The sequence below is a fragment of the Dromiciops gliroides genome, chromosome 5 (genome assembly GCF_019393635.1).
Source record: "Dromiciops gliroides isolate mDroGli1 chromosome 5, mDroGli1.pri, whole genome shotgun sequence".
Lineage (NCBI taxonomy): Eukaryota > Metazoa > Chordata > Mammalia > Microbiotheria > Microbiotheriidae > Dromiciops > Dromiciops gliroides.
This window is the reverse complement of record NC_057865.1, coordinates 69,902,540-69,926,013: the sequence shown is the minus strand read 5'-3', so window position 1 is coordinate 69,926,013 and position 23,474 is coordinate 69,902,540. Positions and strand designations below refer to the sequence as shown.

The window sequence follows — 23,474 nt, the reverse complement described above, 5'->3', positions numbered from 1 at the left end:
ACCTCGTCATCAGTCCTCTGGAATTCATGCTGAAAGACAGGTTTTCTACCCAGTTACCCAAATCTCTTCCTTTTCCTAACCATCTCTTGCCCTGACTACTCCTTTTGTAATATTCAGGTGCCTATAGTTCATTCCCACTAGGTTCTCTGTTTGCCAGATCCAACATGCCTCACACTGTACTCTGCATGTGATACATGCTTAGAGATGGCTCTTTGGCTTAAAATGCCAATTGAAGTAAAGGGAACAGAACTTGCAGCCCTCCTCTGCTACAATCACGTCTGAGGGAGTCATAAGGAAGACGAAATCTGGGAAGACTCCAGTATGCCAATGTTCTAATTAGAACTTTGGGACTGATTTTTCTTACAGTCTTCCACATATTTCCTATTACCCCTTGCTGGTATCTAATAAACATTTTCATAATCCCTGTCATTCAGAGCCATCATCCGAAAATTCCTTTTCCAGGCTACCTTCATATTCTCATATCTACCTCAGTTATATTTCTTCCTTTAATTTCCCCTTCCACTGAAAAAAGTGTGGGCATGTGTCAGGCTTGTCAAACCCCTGCTACCACCTTGACCAACATCTCCCCTCAGGACCCTGAGCCTTGGGACAAGCCATACTTTCCACCTTACCCAGTGCTCTAGCTGTCATTCAGAGAAGCAACCTCTGTGGAGATACAGCCTGGCAGCTGATCCTCCACATGCTGCCACCTTAGCTAATAATGATCCAGAAAAGAAAGTTCTTGTTACCAAAGACTCTGACACTCACATATCATCCAGTAACAGAAATGGGTTCATTTTTTTCAGTGGAAATGCCATTAAAGAAGAAGCATTAAAAGGTGCTTTTCCCTGGACCCTAAGGATTATGAGATTGGCAGCTGACCTGCCATCTATGTAATCTTCCCGTTAGGCCACGAGCTCTTTGAGAGCAGGAACAGCCTTTTCGGTTGGTGTCCTCAGCTCTTCTGCTTGGGGCTTTTGCACATATGAAGTGTGTAATAAGTGGGTTATTGTTTTTTTTAATTTCTTTCCCCCATTCATTCGTGTTCTACTCAAAAAGGCCCTAAAAGTCTTCCCCACATCATGTGCTGTTCCTATACTCGTGCTCACCCATTTTCAACAACCAGTCTTACGTTAAAGTTTGTGCTATCGGGGCAGCTAGGTGGTGCAGTGGATAGAGCACCGGCCCTGGAGTCAGGAGTACCTGAGTTCAAATCCGGCCTCAGACACTTAACACTTACTAGCTGTGTGACCCTGGGCAAGTCACTTAACCCCAATTGCCTCACCCCCCAAAAAAAAAGTTTGTGCTATCAAGTGTTGCCTGTTCACATCCTTATTTTAATCTGCCGGCCTCCATAACATTCTCCAACCTTTTATTGTTCTTTTTACTACAACACCTCCCATCATTCTTGGTGACGTCGTTTTTTGTATAAATGACCCAACTTCCTCAAGTCTCATGACTTCTAGCTCTCTCTTTAGCCACCCTTAGAAAGCCACCCTAGACCATAATATTGCTAGAAACTTTCATTGCCAAAGTCCAGAACTGTGAAGTTCTCTTTTCTGATTGGTCCTATCATTCCTTTCTTCTCTAGACTTCTGAATTTGCTCCGTATTGTGACTTCTGGTGGTTGTTTGTCCTTCCCAAAGAAGACCAAATGACATCAGTAGGGTAGTGTCTTGACCTGCAAGTGAGTTGAATTTAAGTGAGGCAACTATGTATAGTCATCTGTCAGCCTGACTCTCTCCTACCGAGTCCAGTGTCAAGACAACTGGGGATGGCCTTGGATGCAGTGGGGGACTGACCTTTTTCAGCTAAGTTTGTCTAGGGCAATGCTCATTCAGTAGTTAAGGGCTAGGTAAGAATTGAGGCAAAAGATGGTAGAAAAAAAATCCACAGTGTCCCACACTGCGTCTGGGGTCATCATCCCTTGACTTGACCAATGTCTTATCATTGGACTCTGACCCTGGAAGAGGAGAGAGTGAGGCTGATACTGTACAGCTCTAACCCACTTAAATCCAACTCACTTGAAAGTCAAGACATCACCAAGTCGATGCCATTGGTTCTCTTTGAGATGAAGGATGAACAACAACAGTCACTTCTGGTTCATCAGAATCTCCATGTCCTCCCAATTTATCCTTGTTTTGATTCTACTTTTATAGCCATACAGCCATTTCAACAAGGCTTCTTCTCTCGTTTCCAGTTTCTTATCCCTTTGTTCTTCATCCACCCCTAATAATTCTCAGTTTGGATTGCTTCCACCACTTGCTTTTGACACTCCTATTCCTGATAGATTAAGCACTGTTGGAAGAATTCATGAAAACATCCTAACAAGGCCCACTAGAGATTCATGCTGTCTTATATGACTTCAACTGGCCCTCATGGCTACACTGCATTTTAAAATTTCATTTGCAATAGATTCCCAACATGCTCATTTATAGGTGCCACATTTTAGGAAGAATATTGATAGGCAGGAGAGCATAGAAGATTATGAAGGGGAGGCAGCTAGGTGGCGCAGTGAATAAAACGCCGGTCCTGGATTCAGGAGTACCTGAGTTCAAATCCAGCCTCAGACACTTGACACTAGCTGTGTGACCCTGGGTAAGTCACTTAACGCTCATTGCCCTGCAAAAAAAGAAGAAGAAAAAGAAGATTATGAAGGGACTTAAACTCATGCCATATGAAACTCAACAGCAGGAAATGAAGATTCTTAGCCTTGAGAAGAGATGACCTGGTATGTGATAGCTGACTTCAGGTATTTGAAGAGTTGTCAAGTGGAAGAGGAACAGACTGATACTCTTTGGTCCCAAAAGGACAGAAGAAATAGTAAGAGGAAGAGGAATTTGTATAAGGACAGATTTAGACTTAATGCAAAGAAAAACTAACTGTCTCACAATTAGTACTATCCAAAAGAGGAATGTACTCCTGTGGAACATGATGGATTTTCTGTCTTTGAGATTTTCCAAGCAAAAGCTGTATCAAGTGATCACTTGTTAGGGGTATTGTAAAGCATTCTTTAGGAACATGTTTAACCACATATCTTCTGAAGTCTTTTCTATCTCTGAGATTCCCTACAGCAGAAGATCCAGTTTTCTCCTACAGCCTCAAATTACACCCTCACTCATCTTTTTTGCCTTGTATTTGCTAATATTGTAGTCCTCTGTCTTGAGTTCCCTCATCTCCTCTACTCAACACTTCAAAACCTACCTGTGGCAGCTCTTCAAAGAGCCACCACAGACTTACTCCTCCTTAAATCTTTCAAGCCTTGTTTCACTATATAGTCTCTTTTATGTGCTTTACATTTCAGAGAAAACAAGTTTTAGCTGCTCCCTGATGTCCTTTGTCTTTGAGTACTTGCTGAAATTTTCTCCCTTAGTACTCTCAACCTCCTCATCTCTGCATTTTGAAAACTTTAGTATCTAGTCTTTGGGGTAGCTAGGTGGCACAGTAGATAGAGCACTGGCCCTGAAGTTGAGAGGACCTAAGTTAAATCACCCCAGACACTTACTAGCTGTGTGACCCTGGGCAACTCACTTAACTCCAATTGCCTCCAACATCTGGGGCCATTGCCAGTTGTCCTGATGTATATCTATCTCTTGGACCCCAGATGGCTCTGGAGAAGAGAGTGAGGTTGGTGACCTTGCACAGCTCTCCCTCACTTAAATTTAATTCATTGTAAATTATGACATTGCCCCAATGTCATGATCCTCCAAGATTGAAGGACAAACAACAACACTATCTGGTCTTTAATGTGTAGTTCGTATGCTACTTCCTCTATGAAGCCTTCCCTGAGCTTTTAGGATTCCTGCCGGCTTTCCCCCCCCCCCCCCCCCCCCATGAAAGAGATCTCCCCTTCTTCAAATTTTCTTAGAAAATATTGGATCTTGTCAGTGCCTTCGGTCACATTTCACCTGCATTGCACTTGTATATAGACATATCACATTTTCACATAAGATTATAAACCTCTAACCGGGACTGTCCCATTGATCTATCCCTGGGGCTACACAGTGCTTGACATAAGATGCATAACGTTTTTTGAATTGAGAAGAAATGAGTGTCATAGGTAGGATAAGAAATATAGAAAGGAAAAATTGCATTTAAGACAGGGTAATAAAATTTAAAACCCCAAGCTATGTTGGGTGGGAGAAAATTGAGGGGTGAATGGAGAATGGGGAGGGTAGCTAATAATAGATGGATGGGTTTCGAAGAAAAGGAAATATTTAGATGGAAGGGAAAAAACTGCTTAAGGAGAAATAAATGATTAATAATAATATAGTAATAATAATAGCTAGTATTTATGTAGCTAGAGTCTAAGGCTACTTTAGAACTCATGTCCTCTGTCCTCCTGATTTCAGTCCCTGCACTCTACACATTATGCCATCTGCTGCCTAATTGAAACAGGATGAGTGATCAGTAGAAGGGGGGGGGGAGGTGGTAAAGACAATAAGAAAGGAATTGGTATCAAAGGGAGAAAGAAAGAAGAAACTACAAAAAATAAAAAGGTTATCATATATGAATTTTAGCAGAATGATGGAGCTTATTAACCTATTGATGCGTGTGATATTCCAAAGTTAGAATTGCAGAAGTACAACCTTTGCTATGCCTCTTATAATCATCCTTGCTAATAAAACCCTGCATGAAGAAATATTTATATCTTATTTAGCCTGTTTTTTGTGTAATTATGATTAATGTTAAAGTTCTTTTTTGTTTCCAACCTGGTAAATTGTGATTTATTTGAATTTCTTAGCTCAAATGTTATGGAGTCATTTAAATTGTTTTGTCTCTGTAATACAGAAGTGAGATTTTCTCTGTTGTTTACTTGATAGTAGAGATGGGGACTGGACTTGTAAGTTCATTAGTATAGAACATTTCTTGATAAGGAAACTCCCTTTACCAGTGCAGGGTGGCATCATCTTTGCAATTTATAATCTTAATTAGTTGCCTAGAAAAAAGGTGTCAAAACATAGGGCTCCCAAGGAAGGCAAGCCAGAGTGAACTGTGTGAAGTCTTTAATAAAATAAAAATACGTAGATAATACTATATTTTAAAACCAAGTCATTAATGTGGCCCTTACGTACTATTTAGTGGACCCTGATTCTAATTTTATTTTGACACTTGCCCAGTGTTACACAGCCACTATTTATCAAAGATGGAATTTTAGCTCAGAGGCACAGGAATCAGGCCTGGAGTCAGGAAAGTCTGGTCTCAGACACTTAGTAGCTGTGCACCCCTGGGCAAATTACTGTTTATCTCAGTTTCCTCCTCTGTAAATGAGCTGGAGAAGGAAATGGCAAACCACTCCAGTTTCTTTGCCAAGAAAATCCTCTAATGGGGTCATGAAGAGTCAGACATAATTGAAAATGACCGAACAACTTCTGACTCCTGATCCCAGCTCTCTCCAAGAGCCACAGTGTCAAACTGTATAACTCTAATAATTGTAACCTCAGTATTTTATGGCTCCAGAAACTCACTTTAGTCATTAAGTTAGAGTCTTTTTTAACTGCTAATTTTTAATTCGTAGATACATTTGTTGAAAATTTTTCTATATTTTACATTGGGTTCACATTCAAAGTATTGAGTATTAATTATTGCTCTAAATGAATGCTTGTAGACCAACTCCATCTTCATCTTAATTAGAATTATATTTAATAACTTGCAGTTAAGAGCTTATTGATAAGTCTGATTTTCCCAGTCATCAACACTAATTTAGGTGGTTGTATGATCTTTCATAGAATGAGTTAGGTAGATATTGAATGTAGCACACAGATGACCCAATTCTTATGTATGGTTGGAATTTGTATCTAATGAATTTCCTCTTCTCTTCCTATTCTTGAAGAATAGTCCTGTATTTATTTTAGTTTTGGAATCATTATTTTACCATTTACATCTGGCTCCCAATTCAAAGCAGAAATCCCCCCTTATGAAAAAACTGATGTTGTTTCACAGAATTCCTCCTCATTGGCTCTTGTTTGTTGCCAACAACCCTTACTTGTAGGATGTAACATTTTCCCTCTGCTTAGAATTCTTAGCTTCTTTCATGGCTCCTATGGCCAGCCTCCCATGAGAAGCCTTTCCTGTTCCTTCCTTCCCCAAGGTAAAGTCATGCCACTGTTTCCTTTTCTATTTTTTAAAATAATAAACATTTTAATTTAAAGTTTTGAATTCCAGATTAAATAGGTTACTCTACCCAGTTGGGTGTGTCTGTTAGTCCCTCCTTGAGGCAACTCTGATGAGTTTAAGGTCTTTGAGCCTTTTCTGATGAGTGTAAAATTCATTTACTACCCTGTTCCTCTCCCATCTCTTCCCCCCACTCCATAAGCCTTTTCCTGTTTCTTTCATGTAGGATTTCACCTCTGCCCTTCCCCCTCCCCCAGTGAATTTCCTTCATCCCTCAATTTAACCCTAAAGATGTCATCACCTAGCTAAGTGACACAGTGGACAAAGCATCAACCCTGGACCCAGGGGGATCCCAGCCAAAACCCAGCCTCAGATACAAGACAATCACCCACTGTATGACCCCAGGTATGTCCCCCAGCTCCAATTTTTTATGGTTCTCTAGAGTCTGATATTTGAAAGTCAAATTTGCCATTCAGTTCAGGTCTTTTCATCACAAATATCTGGAAGTCTTCTTTTTCATTAAAGTCCCATTTTTTCCACTGAAAGATAATGCTGAGTTTTGCTGGGTAGGTGATTCTTGGTTGTTAATCCCATTTCCTTTGCCCTCTGGAATATCATATTCCATGCCCTCTGGTCCTTTAATGTAGAAGCTGCTAGATCTTGTGCTATCCTGACTGGGGCTCCACAGTACTTGAATTCTTTCTTTTTTGGCAGCTTGCAATATTTTCTTCTTGTCCTGAGAGCTCTGGAATTTGGCTATAATATTCCTAGGAGTTTTCCTTTTGGTATCTCTTTCTGGAGGTGAATTATGTCTCCTAGACCTGTTTTCCAGGTCAGCAGTTTTTCCCAGAAGATATTTCATATTGCCCTCTATTTTTTTTATTCATTTGGATTTGCTTTATTGTGTCTTGGTTTCTCATAAAGTCACTGGCTTCCATTTGTTCAATCCTAATTCTTAGGCAATTATTTTCATCATAGAGTTTTTGTGCCTCCTTTTCCATCTGGCCGATTTGACTTTTCGAGCTGTTGATTTTTTTCTCATGTCTTTTCTGCATCATCCTCATTTCTCTTTCCATTTTTTCCTCTACCTCTCTAACTTTATCTTCAAAGTCCTTTTTGAGCACCTCTATGGCCTGAGACCAATTAATATTTTTCTTGAAAGCTTTAGATATGGGAGCCCTGACATTGACATCTTCCTCTGAGGGTGCACCTTGATCTTCCTTGTCACTGAAGAAACTTTCTATGGTCCTCACCTTTCTCTGTCTGCTCATCTTGCCTTTCTTTTACTTGACTTTTAACTCCTTAAAGTTGAGCACTGTTTCCAGGCTGCAGTATCGCATTCTTGGTTAGAAGATGATTTCAGCACATTCTTCTGTGAGTTTCGCTGCTCTGGGCATTTTCTTATTTGGATGTTTTTTGTTGTTGTTGTTTTGTGGGGCAATGGGGGTTAAGTGACTTGCCCAGTGTCACACAGCTAGTAAGTGTCAAGTGTCTGAGGCCAGATTTGAACTCGGGTACTCCTGAATCCAGGGCTGGTGCTTTATCCACTGTGCCACCTAGCCGCCCCTGGATGTTTTTTTGAGCGATCTATGGGCTCATCAGAATTGGCTCAAAGACCTCAATCTCATTAGAATTGTCTCAAGGAGGGAATAATGTACACACTCAATTAGGTGGAGTAATCTCTCTAACCCTGTAGGAAAATAGGAGGGGAAGGATATAAAGAGAGAGGGGCAAAAGAAGGAAGGGCAGAGTGGGGGAGGGGACAGACAGAAGCAAATCCCTTTTGAAGAGTGATAGGATGAAAGAAGATGGATAATAGAATAAATATCATGGGGAAGGGAATAGGATGGAAGGGAAACAGTTAACAATAGTAATCATGAAAAAGAAAAGGGGGCAAAAATTGTACAAAAAATATTTATAGCAACTTTTGGTGGAGGCTAAGAATTGAGAATCAAGGGAATGTCCATCAATTGAGGAATGATGAAAAAAGCTGTGCTATATGATTGTAGTGGCATGATCATGTGCTATAGGAAATGACAAACAGGATGATCCCCGAAAAACCTGGAAAGACTAATGAACATCAATGTATAGTGAAGTGAGCAGAGCTGGGACGACATTGTGCGTAGTGACAGCAGTATTGTTCAGTGAGCAATTGTGAAAGACTTAACTACTCTCAGCAATGCAATGATCCAAGACAATCCCAAGGAACTAATGAGGAAACTTACTATTCATTTCCATAGAAAGAACTGATAAAAAGAACACTTGTGGATTGTACGTATATAACCTGGTTGCAGTATTGTGGAGGGGGGAGGAAAAGGGAAGGAGGGAGGGAGAAAAATTTGGAACTCTAAATCTTATGAAAATGAATGTTGAAAAGTACCCTTACATGTAACTGGAAAATAAAATAAATGTTTGTTGCTGGGGGGAAAAAAAGTTTTGAATTCCAAATTTTATCCCTTTTTCCCCTCCCCTCCCCCCCAGGCAGCAAGGTTATACTGTGCAATTATGTAAAACATTACCATATTAGTCATTATATACAAGAAAACTTGAATTTAAGAAATGAAAGAAAGTGAAAAATAGCATGCTTCAGTCTGTTCAATCAATATCAGGTCTTTCTTTGAAAGTAGGTAGTATCTTTTATCAATAGTTCTTTGGGATTGTCATGGTTCATTGTATTGCTGAGAATAGTTAAAGTCATTCACAGTTCTTCATCAAACAGTATTGCTGTCACTGTGCACAATGATCTGGTTCTGATCACTACACTATATATCAGTTCATATAAGTCTTTTGAGCTCTTTCTGAAATCATCCTGCTTGTCATTTCTTGTAGCACAACAATATTCCGTCACCATCATATACCACAGCTTGTTTAGCCATTCCCCAATTGATGAGTATTTTGATTTCCAGTTTTTAACCACCACAGAATAGGTCTTTTTCTCTTTTTTTGGGACATAAACCTAGCAGAGGTATTGCGCAATCAAAGGGTATATATGGTTTGATAGCCCTTTGGGCATAGTTCCAAATTGTTCTCCGGAATGTTTGGATCTTTTCACAACTTCACCAACAGCAGATTAGCATCTCACTTTTCCCACATCCCCTCCAACATGCAGTATTTTCCTTTTTTGTTTTATTTGCCACTCTGATCACTCTTTCCTTTTCTGAACAATTATTTCTGATTCTGCTGTCAAATAGAGCTGCCCTCTTCCCAAACATGATCTAGTGTAAGGAAAGTACTTTGATTCTCAAGGGCTTCCTGGTTAGGTTGGTAGGCAGAAGAAAAATAAATAAAATCCAATGCCAATTAAGTAATGCTAGCAACAAGAATCTATATAGTAAAGGCTGTGCATGCCTTAGGCCATAAAACCTTGGGCCATAAAAACCTACGTATGATCAAGCTTTCTTCCATATGTGAGCTACCATGTGGACAATTTCAACAGGTAATCAAAAGTTAACTGTTGAATTTTGAAATCTATTTGTCCATGCTATAACATTTTGTTCTGACTTTGGCACTTTAGCCTTATTTAAAACAACTAGCAGAATCTCAGATTTTTTTTTTGTATATATACTCTGTTTAAATATGCTTTACTTTTCTGTTTTCCATCTTTGTTTTTAGGAACATCACCTCCAGCGGGCTATTTCAGCACAGCAGGTATATGGCGAGAAGAGGGATAATATGGTTATTCCCGTCCCAGAGGCAGAGAGTAATATTGCTTACTATGAATCTATATATCCTGGGGAATTTAAGATGCCAAAGCAGCTAATTCACATACAGCGTAAGTAATTATTCTATTATAATTTCTAAAAACTTTATGGAAAATATTTTTACTTAATTACTTTCTGGTTTTGTTCCTTTTTTTTTTTTTAATTTTCTGTTCACTTCCAATATTGATTAATGATTAGGGGAGACATTTTTGATTCCCTTTAAGTCATTGGGGATATTTTTCCCACATATAAGTGTTTTTGTTGCCAGCTATTCCTACAACTGTGTTTAAATGCTTAAAATATTTGACCACCAAGGTTAGCACCCAGTTATTTTTGAGTTGCTAAAGCCATTTTCCCATATTAAGTAGGATGCTTATTAATAATGTTGACTTCATATGTTTTTTTCCCTTGGTGAGGTATTTGGGGTTAAGTGACTTGCCCAGGGTCACACAGCTAGTAAGTGTTAGGTGTCTGAGGTCGGATTTGAACTCAGGTCCTCCTGACTCCAGGGCCAGTGCTCTATCCACTGCGCCGTCTAGCTGCCCCTTTCATACGGTTTTTTTTTTTTTTTTTTTTTTTTTTTTAAATTTTATTTTATTTTCACAGGCAATGGGGTTAAGTGACTTGCCCAGGGTCACACAGCTAGTAAGTGTTAAGTGTCTGAGACCGGATTTGAACTCAGGAACTCCTGAATCCAGGGCCGGTGCTTTATCCACTGCGCCACCTAGCCGCCCCTTTCATACGGTTTTAATGAGAGAAATGTTAGCCACACTAAATTTCTGGTTATAGTTAATCATGGTTTTAGGCTGCTTGGTAATTAAGATCAAAATCTCTGTCTTCTGAATAATAAATTAATCATATTAATGGAGTTTTAAAAGCCATGTTTCTTGATCTAAGTTTATAGTAGAGAAATGTGCAAGTAAATGCTATTGAATTTTTTTTCTTAAAAGAATGATTTTTTCTAGATCACAAATAAAAATAAAAATTCAGTATTTCCTCCTGACTATTTCCTCTCTTCCCCTCTTCTTTTCAGTCCAGTCTGATTTCTGAGGCTTATGAAATGATTTTGACTCAGTGTTTATGTTCTCTCACCTGTACCCAGAGTTTATTCAGTTTACTCTGGTGGTGATTTACAATGGAAATCTTTAGTTAATTGGATTTGTAGAGAAAATATCAGATTTTACAATAATAGAAATTAAGAAAATGTATTTGAACCTATAAAGCTTCACTAAGTTTAAATACATTTGATGTTTATGAGATATTTTGCCTTAAAATAGCCAGTTGTTTTTTGACAAGATACATAAAAATAGTCACATTTGCCCCCAAAATGGAATAAGATTTGCTTGATCACCTTTATGGCTCATTATTTGAGAATGAGGTTTTTTTAACCTTTGCTTTTGAAATGGAAGAGTACCACATGAAAATTGGCATTTATTAAACATCTGCTGTGTTCTAAGCACTACTATTCAGTGAGGATACAAAAATAAAATGATACAGTGTCTGCTCTCAATAAATGCAAGGTGATAATTGCACATATAAATACACTTCATATATAGATTTATATATGAGAAATATAGTTCCCGTGAGGAGTAGGATAGCAGATTAATGAAGAAGGTATAAAAAGAATATGTACGGGGCAGCTAGATGGCGCAGTGGTTAAAGCACTGGCCCTGGATTCAGGAGTACCTGAGTTCAAATCCGGCCTCAGACACTTGACACTTACTAGCTGTGTGACCCCGGGCAAATCACTTAACCCCCATTGCCTGCCAAAAAAACACAAAAACAAACAAACAAACAAACCAGAAGAATATGTACTATCAGATTGGAAGATCAAGAAAGATCTGTAAAAAATAATACTTGGAGCAGCTAGGTGGCACAGTGGATAAAACACTGGCCCTGGATTGAGGAGGACCTGAGTTCAAATCCGGCCTCAGACACTTGACACTTATTAGCTGTGTGACCCTGGGCAACTCACTTAACCCCCATTGCCTCACCAAAAACCAAAAAGATACTTAAGCCAAACTTTGAGGAAAAAACTACAGATTTTCAGAGGCAAAAGTGAGAAAGGAGGACTTACTAGGCCTTTTAAGACTGTGCAAATGTATAGACATAGATATAGCTTTATGTCTAAGAAACAGCAGGAAGGTCATTTTGGCTGGATCATAGAGTATGTGAAAGGGCTCGATGTTTTAATTAGGTTGGAAAGGTAGATAGGAGCTAGATTGTCAAGGTCTTTAAGACCAAAGAGAGTAGTTTGTTTTATTCCTAGAAATAATAGGAAACCAGTGGAGTTTGAGCAAGGGAGTTGTGTTTTGAGGATATCATTTCATTTGAGATGAGTGGAAGATGAGTTGAAAAGGAGAGAAACTTGAGGCAGGATAACTAATTAGGATCCTGTGGTATAGTTCAGGTAAGATATGGTGGGGGCCTGAACAAAAGTAGTTGCCATGTGGGATCAGAGGAAGAGTATGGGTACAAAAGGTGTTGTGGGGGTAGACTTAACAAGACTTGGCTATGGAGTAGATATGGGAGTTGAGGAGTGGAGAATGATTCCAAAGTATCTAGACTAGAATGATTTTACCCGTAAGAGAAATTTTAGGGACCTTTGGAAGAAGGGTGAGAATTTTTTTGTAGTAAAGATAAAGTTCTGTTTTGGACATTTGGAGTTTGGTATGCCTTTGGGGTATGCAGGATGGAGGATGAGCTCAGGTCAGAGGCTAAAGCAAAGAATCTGCTTGTTTTATTAGTTTATAATATAAGGTTTATGTATATGCTGTGATTTATGCATCGATTGTTTTTTTTTTTTAAGGAAGCACTTTAAATGGAGATTTTCTAATGACTTACACCAAACTAGAATATGAAGTAGTAGTAATAATTAGTGATAAAAAGTTTGAAAAAATAGGTATAACAGGACCCATCCAATCACTACCCATTCGAATCTCTAGGTTGTATAACCAGTAGATGAGAAGTTAAGGTTTTTTCAAGGTGTCTTGGTGTTTTTGTTTTGTTGTTTTGAAGGGCAATAAGGATTAAGTGACTTGCCCAGGGTCACATATCTAGTAAGTGTCACGGGTCTGAGGCTGGATTTGAACTCAGGTCCTCCTGAATCCAGAGCTGGTGCTTTATCTACTGCGCCACCTAGCTGCCCCCATCCCTATACATTTCTCAAGAGGACAAATCAAGAAGAATGTTTTCCCTGAATATATTCTTCACTCTTCCCTTTCTTCTTCTTCTTTTTTTTTTTTTTAGGGAGGCAATTGGGGTTAAGTGACTTGCCCAGGGTCACACAGCTAGTAAGTGTTAAGTGTCTGAGGCTGGATTTAAACTCAGGTCCTCCTGACTCCAGGGCTGGTGCTTTATCCACTGTGCCACCTAGCTGCCCCTCTTCTCTTTCTTCTTGATAAAAAGAGCCAGTATGGCTTCCAGAAGAGATTCTTTTATGGATTTAACAATCAAGTTCAAGCTGGACACAAGTCAAGAAAGGGTTAGCAAGCAAAAAGCACCCAGAACTGTGAGGCTGGGGGATAACAGCAGGAGCGATATTATTATTTTATCATATTGTTTTGTTTTTTAAACAGCTTCATGTATGAGATAAAAGTGAATGTGATCAGTGTAGGTGAAAACCAGTGCCAGGGATAGCTTTAGAACTGAGATGAAACCATGAAAAGAAACAATTATCTTGATTTTCATTTGTTCAGTTTACTAATTTACTAAGACTAAGACACAAGTACTTTGTGATCACTGTGTTTTTAATCTGAGGAAGTTATTTAACCCTTCTAGGTCTCTTTTCTTTTCTTTACAATAATCAGGTTCTCCTGGCTCTCCTGGGTTTCCTCTAGCTCCACAATCCAGGAAAACAGATATTTTGACTTCTAATGAATTGGCACAATGAGGAACTCCCAGGGAAAGCTTCCTCTGGAGACTAGCACCTGCTGTGCAATTGACCGTTGTAGAAAGTATTGGCACTCTGTCCATTTTCCACACTGCCTCTTAGTGGCTTGTATTTAAAATTTTAATTTTTTTTATGGTCTTGGATTTGCAGTGGCTTATTTTCAGCTCTGTTTTTACTCTATTCTCTCTGAGATAGTGTAATAATTTATATATAAATACCAAAACATTCTGCAACATTTAATTTTTTGTGATCTTGAACAGAAATTCTTTTATAAAATATTTTTTTTCTGCATTTTAAAATTTGCATGTTTATTTGCATGGGTCAGCTATGTGGTACAGTGAATAGAGAACTGGGCCTGGAGTCAGGAAGACCCGAACTAAAATCCAGCCTTAGACACTTAAGATGAGAAGTTAAGTTTTTTCAAGGTGTCTTGGTGTTTTTATTTTGTTGTTGTTTCGAAGGGCAATGAGGGTTAAGTGACTTGCCCAGGGTCATACAGCTAGTAAGTGTCAAGTGTCTGAGGTCGGATTTGAACTCAGGTCGTCCTGAATCCAGGGCCAGTGCTTTATCCACTGTGCCACCTAGCTGCTTATTATTATTATTGTTGTTGTTGTTGTTGTTATTATTATTGTTAACCTTTTTTGGCATGTATTTTTTGCATTTTAAAATGTGCACATTTAGTTGCATGGGTTAGCTATGTGGTACAGTGGATAGAGAGCTGAGCCTGGAGTCAGGAAGACCTGAATTCAAATCGAGCCTTAGACACTTAAGCTGTGTGATCCTGGGCAAGTCACTTTACCCTGTTTGCTTCCATTTCTTCATTTGTAAAATGAACTGGAAAAGAAAATGGCAAATCACTCCAGAATCTTTGCCCAAAAAAAAAAAAATCCGCAAATGGGAGTCACAGGGTTGGACAGGACTGAAAAACATCTCAACAAGAAGAATGTTTATTTGCATTGTAAGTCCTGTTTCTTTTATTGGTTTTTGTAAAGAAGGTCATATCTGCAGACTTTTCCCTTCATTTGTCTTATCTGTGTTAAAGATGTGATACAAAACCAAGAACATAAAAGATAAGTCATTAGAATGCTTTAAAATTGAATGTATATTGATGTGTCAACTAGATATTCCATGGTTCTCAAAAAAGAATGTATGTGTTATCTTAGCCTTGATACTTCTTTCCACACACCTGTGTAGTTTTATTGTTTTTTAAGGAGTAAATGAATTCTCATGTAAGATTTTTGTTGTTCTGTTAGCTTTTAGTTTGGATGCTGAGCAGCCTGATTATGATTTGGATTCTGAAGATGAAGCTTTTGTGAATAAGCTGAAGAAGAAAATGGACATCTCTCCATTGCAGTTTGAAGAGATGATTGACCGGCTAGAAAAAGGCAGTGGCCAACAGGTACAGCTCTATTGCAGATTCAGTTTAAAATGTAAGTACAATCAGCATATTCATAGATGTATGCACATGTAAAAATGACACTGTGGATTTTACATTTAGCCAGTCAGTCTGCAGGAGGCCAAGCTGCTGCTGAAAGAAGATGATGAATTGATTAAAGAAGTATACGAGTATTGGATCAGGAAGAGGAAAAACTGTCGAGGTCCGTCTCTTATCCCAACAGTAAAACAAGAGAAGAGGGATGGCTCCAGCACAAATGATCCTTATGTGGCTTTCAGAAGACGCACTGAAAAAATGCAGACTCGAAAAGTAAGTCAATTTGGCAGCATCTATTACTATTACTGCATGTCTGAACTACAGTTTTTATTTCTTATTTTGTGTTTCACCTTTACTGTAGTTATTTACAAGTGGCTTAATACAACATTAAAGTAAAATCTTTTATTCTCTCAAGACCATGGATATATATTTTTTCACTTTATCTAGGAATTATATATCAGGTTATTTCCCTGGTAATTAGAATCCCTTTTACATTTAACAAATGTAAAGATTTCTTCAGTTCCCATATGTATTCTTTTGGGGGTGGGATGGGGGACAGTGAGGGTTAAATGACTTGCCCAGGGTCACACAGCTAGTAAGTTTCAAGTGTCTGAGGCTAGATTTGAACTCAGGTCCTCCTGAATCCAGGGTCAGTGCTTTATCTACTGTGCCACCTAGCTGCCCCCTCCCATATGTATTCTTTAAAGTACACTATTTATAATCATTTTTTCTGGGATGAAATAATTTATAAATAAATAAAACTAAAAGGTCGTTTCATATTTACAGAATCGTAAAAATGATGAAGCTTCATATGAAAAAATGCTTAAATTGCGTAGAGATCTGAGTCGGGCTGTTACTATTCTAGAAATGATAAAAAGAAGAGAAAAAAGTAAGAGGGAACTATTACATTTAACACTGGAAATTATGGAGAAAAGGTATAGTATTGTTTTCTCGTCTGAATTACTTAACAAGTAATTATCCATAATTCATTTAACTATCACCGTAAATGTTAATTTGTACAGTTATATATTTATTAATATATTCATATGTATTTCCAAAGTAGTGAATTCAAGAAAATTAAAGTACACTCTATTTTCCTCTCATTTTAGACCCTGTGGTCTTACAGTTAAAATATGACTGCATAGAAAAATTCCACTGTGTTTAATTCAACTTTAGTTATCAATTTTAATCTTCCCATCAGTTTTTTACTAACTTGCAGGTTCGATTTGAACCTCTACGTCCCTCTTATATCTATCCTTTTATGAAGGATAGATATTGTTAAATTATAAAATAGCCAACTAAGAGGAGGGGGAAAAAGGCAAAAGAACTGAGCAGATTCACAAGCTCGATAGCTACTGAATAATCAAGAGTTGCTTTTAATCTTTAAGTGATTCTAATAACTTAATAATATTTTATTGGCTAATTCTTGCTTAGCTTTAAATTGTCATCATGACAACCTGGTGTGATGGGAAACAGCACTGGACTTAGTATTCAGAATTCAGAACTTTTCTTCTAGGCTTGATTCTGCCGTGAACTTAATTGAATATGACTTCTAAAGTCCTCTTCAGTTCTAATTTGTCTGTGATATGTAGCCCTTCCTTGAAATTCTACCTTAATCGTTTGTAAAGTGAATATCAACTCTCAAGTATTCATAAAATTAATCTTCAGAAATATTTCTTCTTTGTGATCATTTTAGGTATAATTTGGGCGACTACAATGGAGAGATCATGTCTGAGGTTATGGCACAAAGACAGCCAATGAAACCTACTTATGCCATCCCCATCATTCCTATTGGTAATAGTAATCAATTTAAACATCAGGAAGCAATGGATGTTAAGGAATTTAAAGTTAATAAGGTAACTCCATGTACTTTTATTTGTTCTTCCAAGTTGTGCTACTTCTTTCTATTCATTTGTAAGCATTCTTCATGCACCCCTACTAGAATGTAAGCTCCTTGAGGAGAGAGGAATCATTCAATTGACATTTTGACGAACAATTTATTAAGTACCTACTATAAGCAAAGGTATTGAAACAAGCACTGAGGATATTAAGACAAAAACAGAATGTGCCTGCTCTCAGAGAGCTTACATTCTACCATCCCCTTTACCTAGTAGGGCACGCTATCTTGTTTTTTGTATACATTCAAATATTGAGTTAAAGAATATTCCCACTTTGAATATTCTGGTATTTTAAAAAATGAACTCGTTTGTTTTATCTGTAATTTTCATGATTTTATAATTTAATGCTGTACTCTTTATCTTTAAGCTCTTATTGTTGTCAGATTGAAGGATATTGCTAACAAGACTTGCTTTACTTACTCATAACATAAAATTATATCGCAATTATCCCTCAAACTACATGCATAAGACTTCATAGTATAAGACCAAGCCTTTAAATTTTACTTGGAAAGCAAAGTGGTAGAACTGATAGGAAATCAGCACTCCTTTAACACGCTTGTTCCTTTGGCAGGTTCATTCAGGGCCACAGGCTCAATTATGACTGTAGAAATTAATTCCTTTCTTTAAAGCCCTGACCTCTCTTTTATGCTTCATCTCATTACTTCTAAGATCTCACCCTTAAGTTCAACATGTCCAACATCCACTTGATTAGCTTTTCTTCCCTAAACTTATTCTTTCTGTTTTTACTAGTGTTGTCAGCCAGTCTTCCACATGTGAAATTTCGGTGTTATTTTTGATTCTTTCGTCATAGTGACCTCTCATAGCCAGTTAGTTCCTAAGCCCTGTTGATTCTGTTACTATTTCTTTATCATCCATATACATATGACTGTCTACTTGGTCTATTGCACTAGCTTCCTAATAGTTCTTCCCAGCACTACTTTCCATATCTCTACAATCTTTCATGTTTCTTCCAGAATTAACTAACTTGATATGTCTATCCATGTTGTTCCTCTGCCCTCAATCCTTAAATGTTTCCCTATCGCTTACCAAATAAAGTTCACATTCAGCCTAGCATTTGAAACCCTTTACAATTTCACATTAGCATCCCTTTCCCGTTTCCTCATTGAGCAAGCTTACTCACTATTCTGCATTTACTTACGCTGCCTGTGAAATACTCTTCCTTTGTGAATTCCCACCAATCCTTTGAAGTCCAACTCAAATGCTGCCTTCTCCCTAAAGTCTTCTCTGATCTCCAGTAGTTAGTAGTGACTTTTGTCTGTTCTTGTACATCACTTAGCAGTTTTCTCATACTTCTAATGCCTATTTTTTATTATTTGTGTTTGCAACTTTCTTTTCTATACTGTGGACTCTGAATTCAGGAACTGTCTTATCTCACTGTATATATCCCCACCTAGAGTTAATATTCTATAAATAATAGCAGCTTAGTAAAAACTTATCCCCAGGGGCGGCTGGGTGGCGCAGTGGATAAAGCACCGGCCCTGGATTCAGGAGTACCTGAGTTCAAATCCGGCCTCAGACACTTGACACTAGCTGTGTGGCCCTGGGCAAGTCACTTAACCCCCATTGCCCCACAAAAACCAAAAAAACAACTTATCCCTACCTACTTCACACTAGAAAAGGCCATCATATGACACAGGGGTGCGTGCGCGCGCGCATGTGTGTGTGTGTGTGTGTGTGTGTGTGTGTGTGTATATATAAAACCATACCGTCCATACTTCTGTTTTGTGTGTATAAAACCATACAGTCCATACTTCTTTTTATCTTTCTATCTATTCTTCTATCTATCTGTCTTATTTATCTATCTTTCTCTGGAGGTAGATAGCATCTTCAGAATTCCTTTTTAGTTGATTTGAGTTTTATAGTACTCAGAATAACTTGGACATTCACAGTTGTTCTTGAAACAGTATTGCTGTTACTGTATATAACTTTCTCTTGATTCTGCTCATTTTCACTCTTCATTATTTTGTGCAAGTCTTTCCATGTTTTTGTAAAAATCAACCAGCTCATCATTTCTTTGTAGCACAGTAATATTACATCAAAGTCATATACTGCAATTTGTTTAATCATTCCCTAATTGATAGGCATCCCCTCAATTTCCAGTTCTTTGCCACCACAAAGAGAGCTGCTATAAATATTTTAGACCCTGTAAGTGCTTTTCTTTTTTCCTTGATCACCTTGGAATACTGGTATTGCTTGGATCAAAGGGTATATACAGTTTAATAATCCTTTGGACTAATTCCAGATTGCTCTTCAAAATGTTTGGATCATTTCACAGTTCCACTAACAGTGTATTAGTGTCTCAATTTTTCCATATCCCCTCTGTCATTTTCCCCTTCTATCGTTTTAGCCAATCTAATAGGTATGAGATGATATCTCAGAGTTGTTTTAATTTGAGTTTTTCTAATCAATAATGATTTAGAGTATTTTTCATATGACTACATAAGTTTTGATTTTTTCTTTCAAAAATTGTCTGCTTATATCCTTTGACCATTTTTCAGTTGGGGAATGACTCACATTCTCATATATTTGACAAAGTTCTCTATATATTTGAGCTAGGGGAGATCTTTATCTGAGAAACTGTCTATAAAAATTTGTCCCCAGTTTTCTGCTTTCCTTCTAATCTTGGCTACATTTAATGAATATTTGTTGAATTATTGTCTAGTCTAATATACTGTCTAGTCATACAACTTATTTCTCTGTTTTATGTGTACATTATCATTCTCCTGGTAGCCATTTCAACTAGTGTTAATTGATGCCTTTCTCCTTAAGAATTCTGTTCAGTATTCTCATCCTTGAGAAATCCATAATATTGAACAACTACGCAGTTATCTTTTCCTTTCATATTCAGTGTTTACTTCAGTTGCTTTGTATCTGTTAAGTCTTTATAGATGACATTCTTTGAAAAGAGGGACAGACCATTTCTATTTCTTTCCTGTCCTCTTCTAGTTTGTACCCAAATGTAACTGGACTATATGCTATAATGATGCATTTTATAAGATGGAAAGTTCTATAGCACTAATTGAAATAGAGAGTATTATGGGTCTTGTGTATACATAATTGATATATATGATGTACCAGACCAACCTCTTGAGACTCACTGCAAACATAACATGGATTTTATTAATCCAGTATTATTTTTATGTAATTAAACACCTCAAAATGCATCACCTTTATTTTCTGACAAAACTTTAGCTTAGTTAAATAAAGCTTCAGGAGTTCACTTAACTTGTGATTTTATTGTAGCAAGAAAAAGCTGATCTTATACGACCGAAAAGGAAATATGAGAAAAAGCCCAAAGTCTTAGCCTCGTCTGCTGCTGCTGCTCCACAACAGATGAGCCCTGCTGCACTGCCAGTCTTTAATGCTAAAGATTTAAATCAGTATGACTTTCCCAGCTCAGATGAAGACCCCCTCTCCCAGGTAAGATTTAACGTCTTTGTTATCAGTATCAAGGAGGAACGTAGAAGTGTAGTTGTCGTGGTTTGACCCTCTTTATTTGATGTGTTCAAAGGTTTTGTCCGGTTCTTCTGAAGCTGAGGAAGAGAATGATCCTGATGGCCCTTTTGCTTTCCGTAGGAAAGCAGGTTGTCAGTACTATGCTGTAAGTGGAAGACTTCTCTTTTCAGTTAATGATTTAAAATTTGTTAACATTGGTATAAAATACTTATTTTGTATTAATTGTCTTTTAGCCTCACTTAGACCAAACTGGCAATTGGCCGTGGACTAGTCCTAAGGATGGAGGATTAGGAGACGTGCGTTATAGATACTGCTTAACTACCCTCACTATACCCCAGAGGTGTATTGGATTTGCACGAAGACGGGTTGGGCGTGGTGGGAGGTAAGATGATATTTGGTTATATATTTATTTTTATAAGACTGATTTAGGTGATTTTGTAACTTTTATGTTGCAGTTTTTAAGAATAATGATGCTTCTAGGTATTAAGTCTGATCGCCACCTGGCTGAAGTATTTGTTATTTGCCACCTGGTTCTTGTCCCTTTATGAGTTTGCAGTTTATATCGGAAGCCAAACTACTAAGAACTTAAGGATTTATTTATCTTACTATATAGCAACAGGAACCCAACTTTAATTTTTTTTTTTTAATTTGTGGATAAAGAGAACCCATTCATTTAACACATGCTCAGTAGGCAAATAATGAGGAAAGTATCCTAAACAAAGGGACCAACATGAGCCCAAGGCACAAATGCAGGAAAGGATAGATTTTATTCATAGCAGAGAATAGACCAATTTTATTATAGAATGTATGAAGGGGAATGATTATAATATGGTTATGGATTTAGAGTTAGAAGTAATAGCACAGGGGGGCAGGTAGGTGGCGCAGTGGATAGAGCATCGGCCCTGGGTTCAGGAGGACCTGAGTTCAAATCCAGCCTCAGACACTTAACACGTACTAGCTGTGTGACCCTGGGCAAGTCACTTAACCCCAATTGCCTCATCCAAAAAATAAAATTAAATTAAGGGATGAAAGAGGAATACATTGGGAGAAAGGGAAAGGGAGAGGTGGAATGGGGCAAAGTATCTCACATAAAAGAAGCAATAAAAAGCTTACACAGTAGAAGGGAACATGGTAGAGGTGTGGGGGACTGAGTGAACTTTGTTCTCATCAGAATTGTCTCAAAGAGGCATTAACATACAAACCTAATTGGATATAGAAATCTATCTTACCCTGTAGGAAAGTTGGAGAGAAAGGGGATAAGCGTGTGTGTGATAGAATCGAGAGCAAATTTCAGGTGGAGATAGTCAGAAGCAAAACATTTTTGAGGAGGGACAGGGTGAAAGGATAGAGAATAAAGTAAATTGCATGGGGAAGGAATAGGATGGAGGGAAATATCATTAGCAATAGTAACTGTGAAAAAAACTTAAAGCAAGATTGTTTGATAAAGGACTCATTTCCCAAACATATAGAGAACTGAGTCAAATGTATTGAATTAAGAGCCATTCCCCAATTGATAAATGATCAAAAGATATGAACAGTTTTCAAATGAAATAATCAAAGCTATCTATAGCCATATGTAAAATTGTCCTAATTCACTTTTGAGTAGAATGATGCAAATCAAAATAATTCTGGGGTACTACCTTAAGGACATATATGTACAAATTTATTCATGGCATCTCTTTTCTGGTGGCAAATAATTCAAAATTGAGGGGATGCCCTTCAACTGGGGAATGGCTGAACATATTGTGTTAAGGGGGCAGCTAGGTGGCACAGTGAATAGAGCACCAGCCCTGGATTCAGGAGTACCTGGGTTCAAATCCAGCCTCAGACACTTTAACACTTACTAGCTGTGTGACCCGGGGCTAGTCACTTAACCCCAATTGCCTCAAAAACAAACAAACAAACAAAAAGAAGTAATAGCACAGGCCGTCTCATTCTATTGATGAGTAAGAGCAAAGCTGGAATTTGAACACAGATCCTTGGGCTCTAAATCCAGCTTGATAAATGAATTGTATTGATTTAGTGGCAATTGAGAACTGAAGGCTTTTTGAGCTTTGGAATGACAAGAAAGAAATTATTCTAAAAGTTGTATCAAGACTGGATTGGAGGGAGTAGAGACCAGGTTCACCCTTGTCAATGAGAAACTTCTCAGGGACCATGTTGATTTCAGTCTTCATCTGGACCAATCTGAGGGGAATCATTTATAGTTGTTTGCCAATATCCTTAGCCAGACTGCATTTCTTAGAGACAGGGTCCAGGCATTATGTAAGAGAAGCTAGTACATACAAGGAAATGAGTAAAACATGGTATTTTAGTGAGATAATTCTCTTCTCCCAGTAGCATGCTAAGAGGAATTTAAGCTGTTAACTTTCTGTTTTGTAGTTGCAGGTTTATTTCATTTTAATATGCTTATTTCAGAAACATTTGAAAAAAACATGAAAGCGTAATTACACTTTAAAATTGAACAAACTTAATTCTAGAGCATATTTCACCCCCATAACAGATGAAACACTTATAATCCTTTTTTTTTTTCCACTTAAAATCTTAATAGCCTGTGACTCCCCTCCCTCAGCAAACTCCAGTGATTTACTGTAAACTTGAAATGCCAACTGTGTTGTTTAGTATTTAAAGTCCTAAATATCCTGGCTGTTTCCTTTCTAGCTTATTATGCTTATAGTCTTGTTCACACATTTCCTGGTCCAGCTAAACTGGCTTTCTTTTGTTGTTCACACATGACACTGTCTGCCATCTCCATGCCTTTTTACAGCCCCTACTCCCCACCCTTTGACTCAAATTTGCTCTCTCTTCACTTCTATTTCTTAGTTTTCTTCAAAGCTCAGTTTAAATGTTGCCTTCTACAGGGGGGTTTTCCTTTTCTCTCCAGCTACTAATGCCTCCCCCCCAATCATTCTGCCCCACCCCTTTACAGTGTATTTATATGTTTTCTATAAGGGCAGCTA

General features: G+C 37.8%; 1 protein-coding gene across 3 annotated transcripts in view; it reads left to right on the top strand.

Annotated features, from left to right (window-relative positions):
- Positions 1–23,474, top strand: part of EPC1 (enhancer of polycomb homolog 1) — a 112,003-nt gene that overhangs the window by 69,766 nt on the left and 18,763 nt on the right. For all 3 annotated transcript variants that reach the window (XM_043967784.1, XM_043967783.1, XM_043967785.1), the window contains exons 2-9: positions 9,727–9,886; positions 14,961–15,106; positions 15,206–15,412; positions 15,926–16,074; positions 16,836–16,995; positions 20,302–20,478; positions 20,570–20,659; positions 20,748–20,896. In XM_043967784.1, the coding sequence (XP_043823719.1) occupies positions 9,727–9,886; positions 14,961–15,106; positions 15,206–15,412; positions 15,926–16,074; positions 16,836–16,995; positions 20,302–20,478; positions 20,570–20,659; positions 20,748–20,896 (1,238 nt within the window). The remainder of the gene's footprint in view (positions 1–9,726; positions 9,887–14,960; positions 15,107–15,205; positions 15,413–15,925; positions 16,075–16,835; positions 16,996–20,301; positions 20,479–20,569; positions 20,660–20,747; positions 20,897–23,474) is intronic.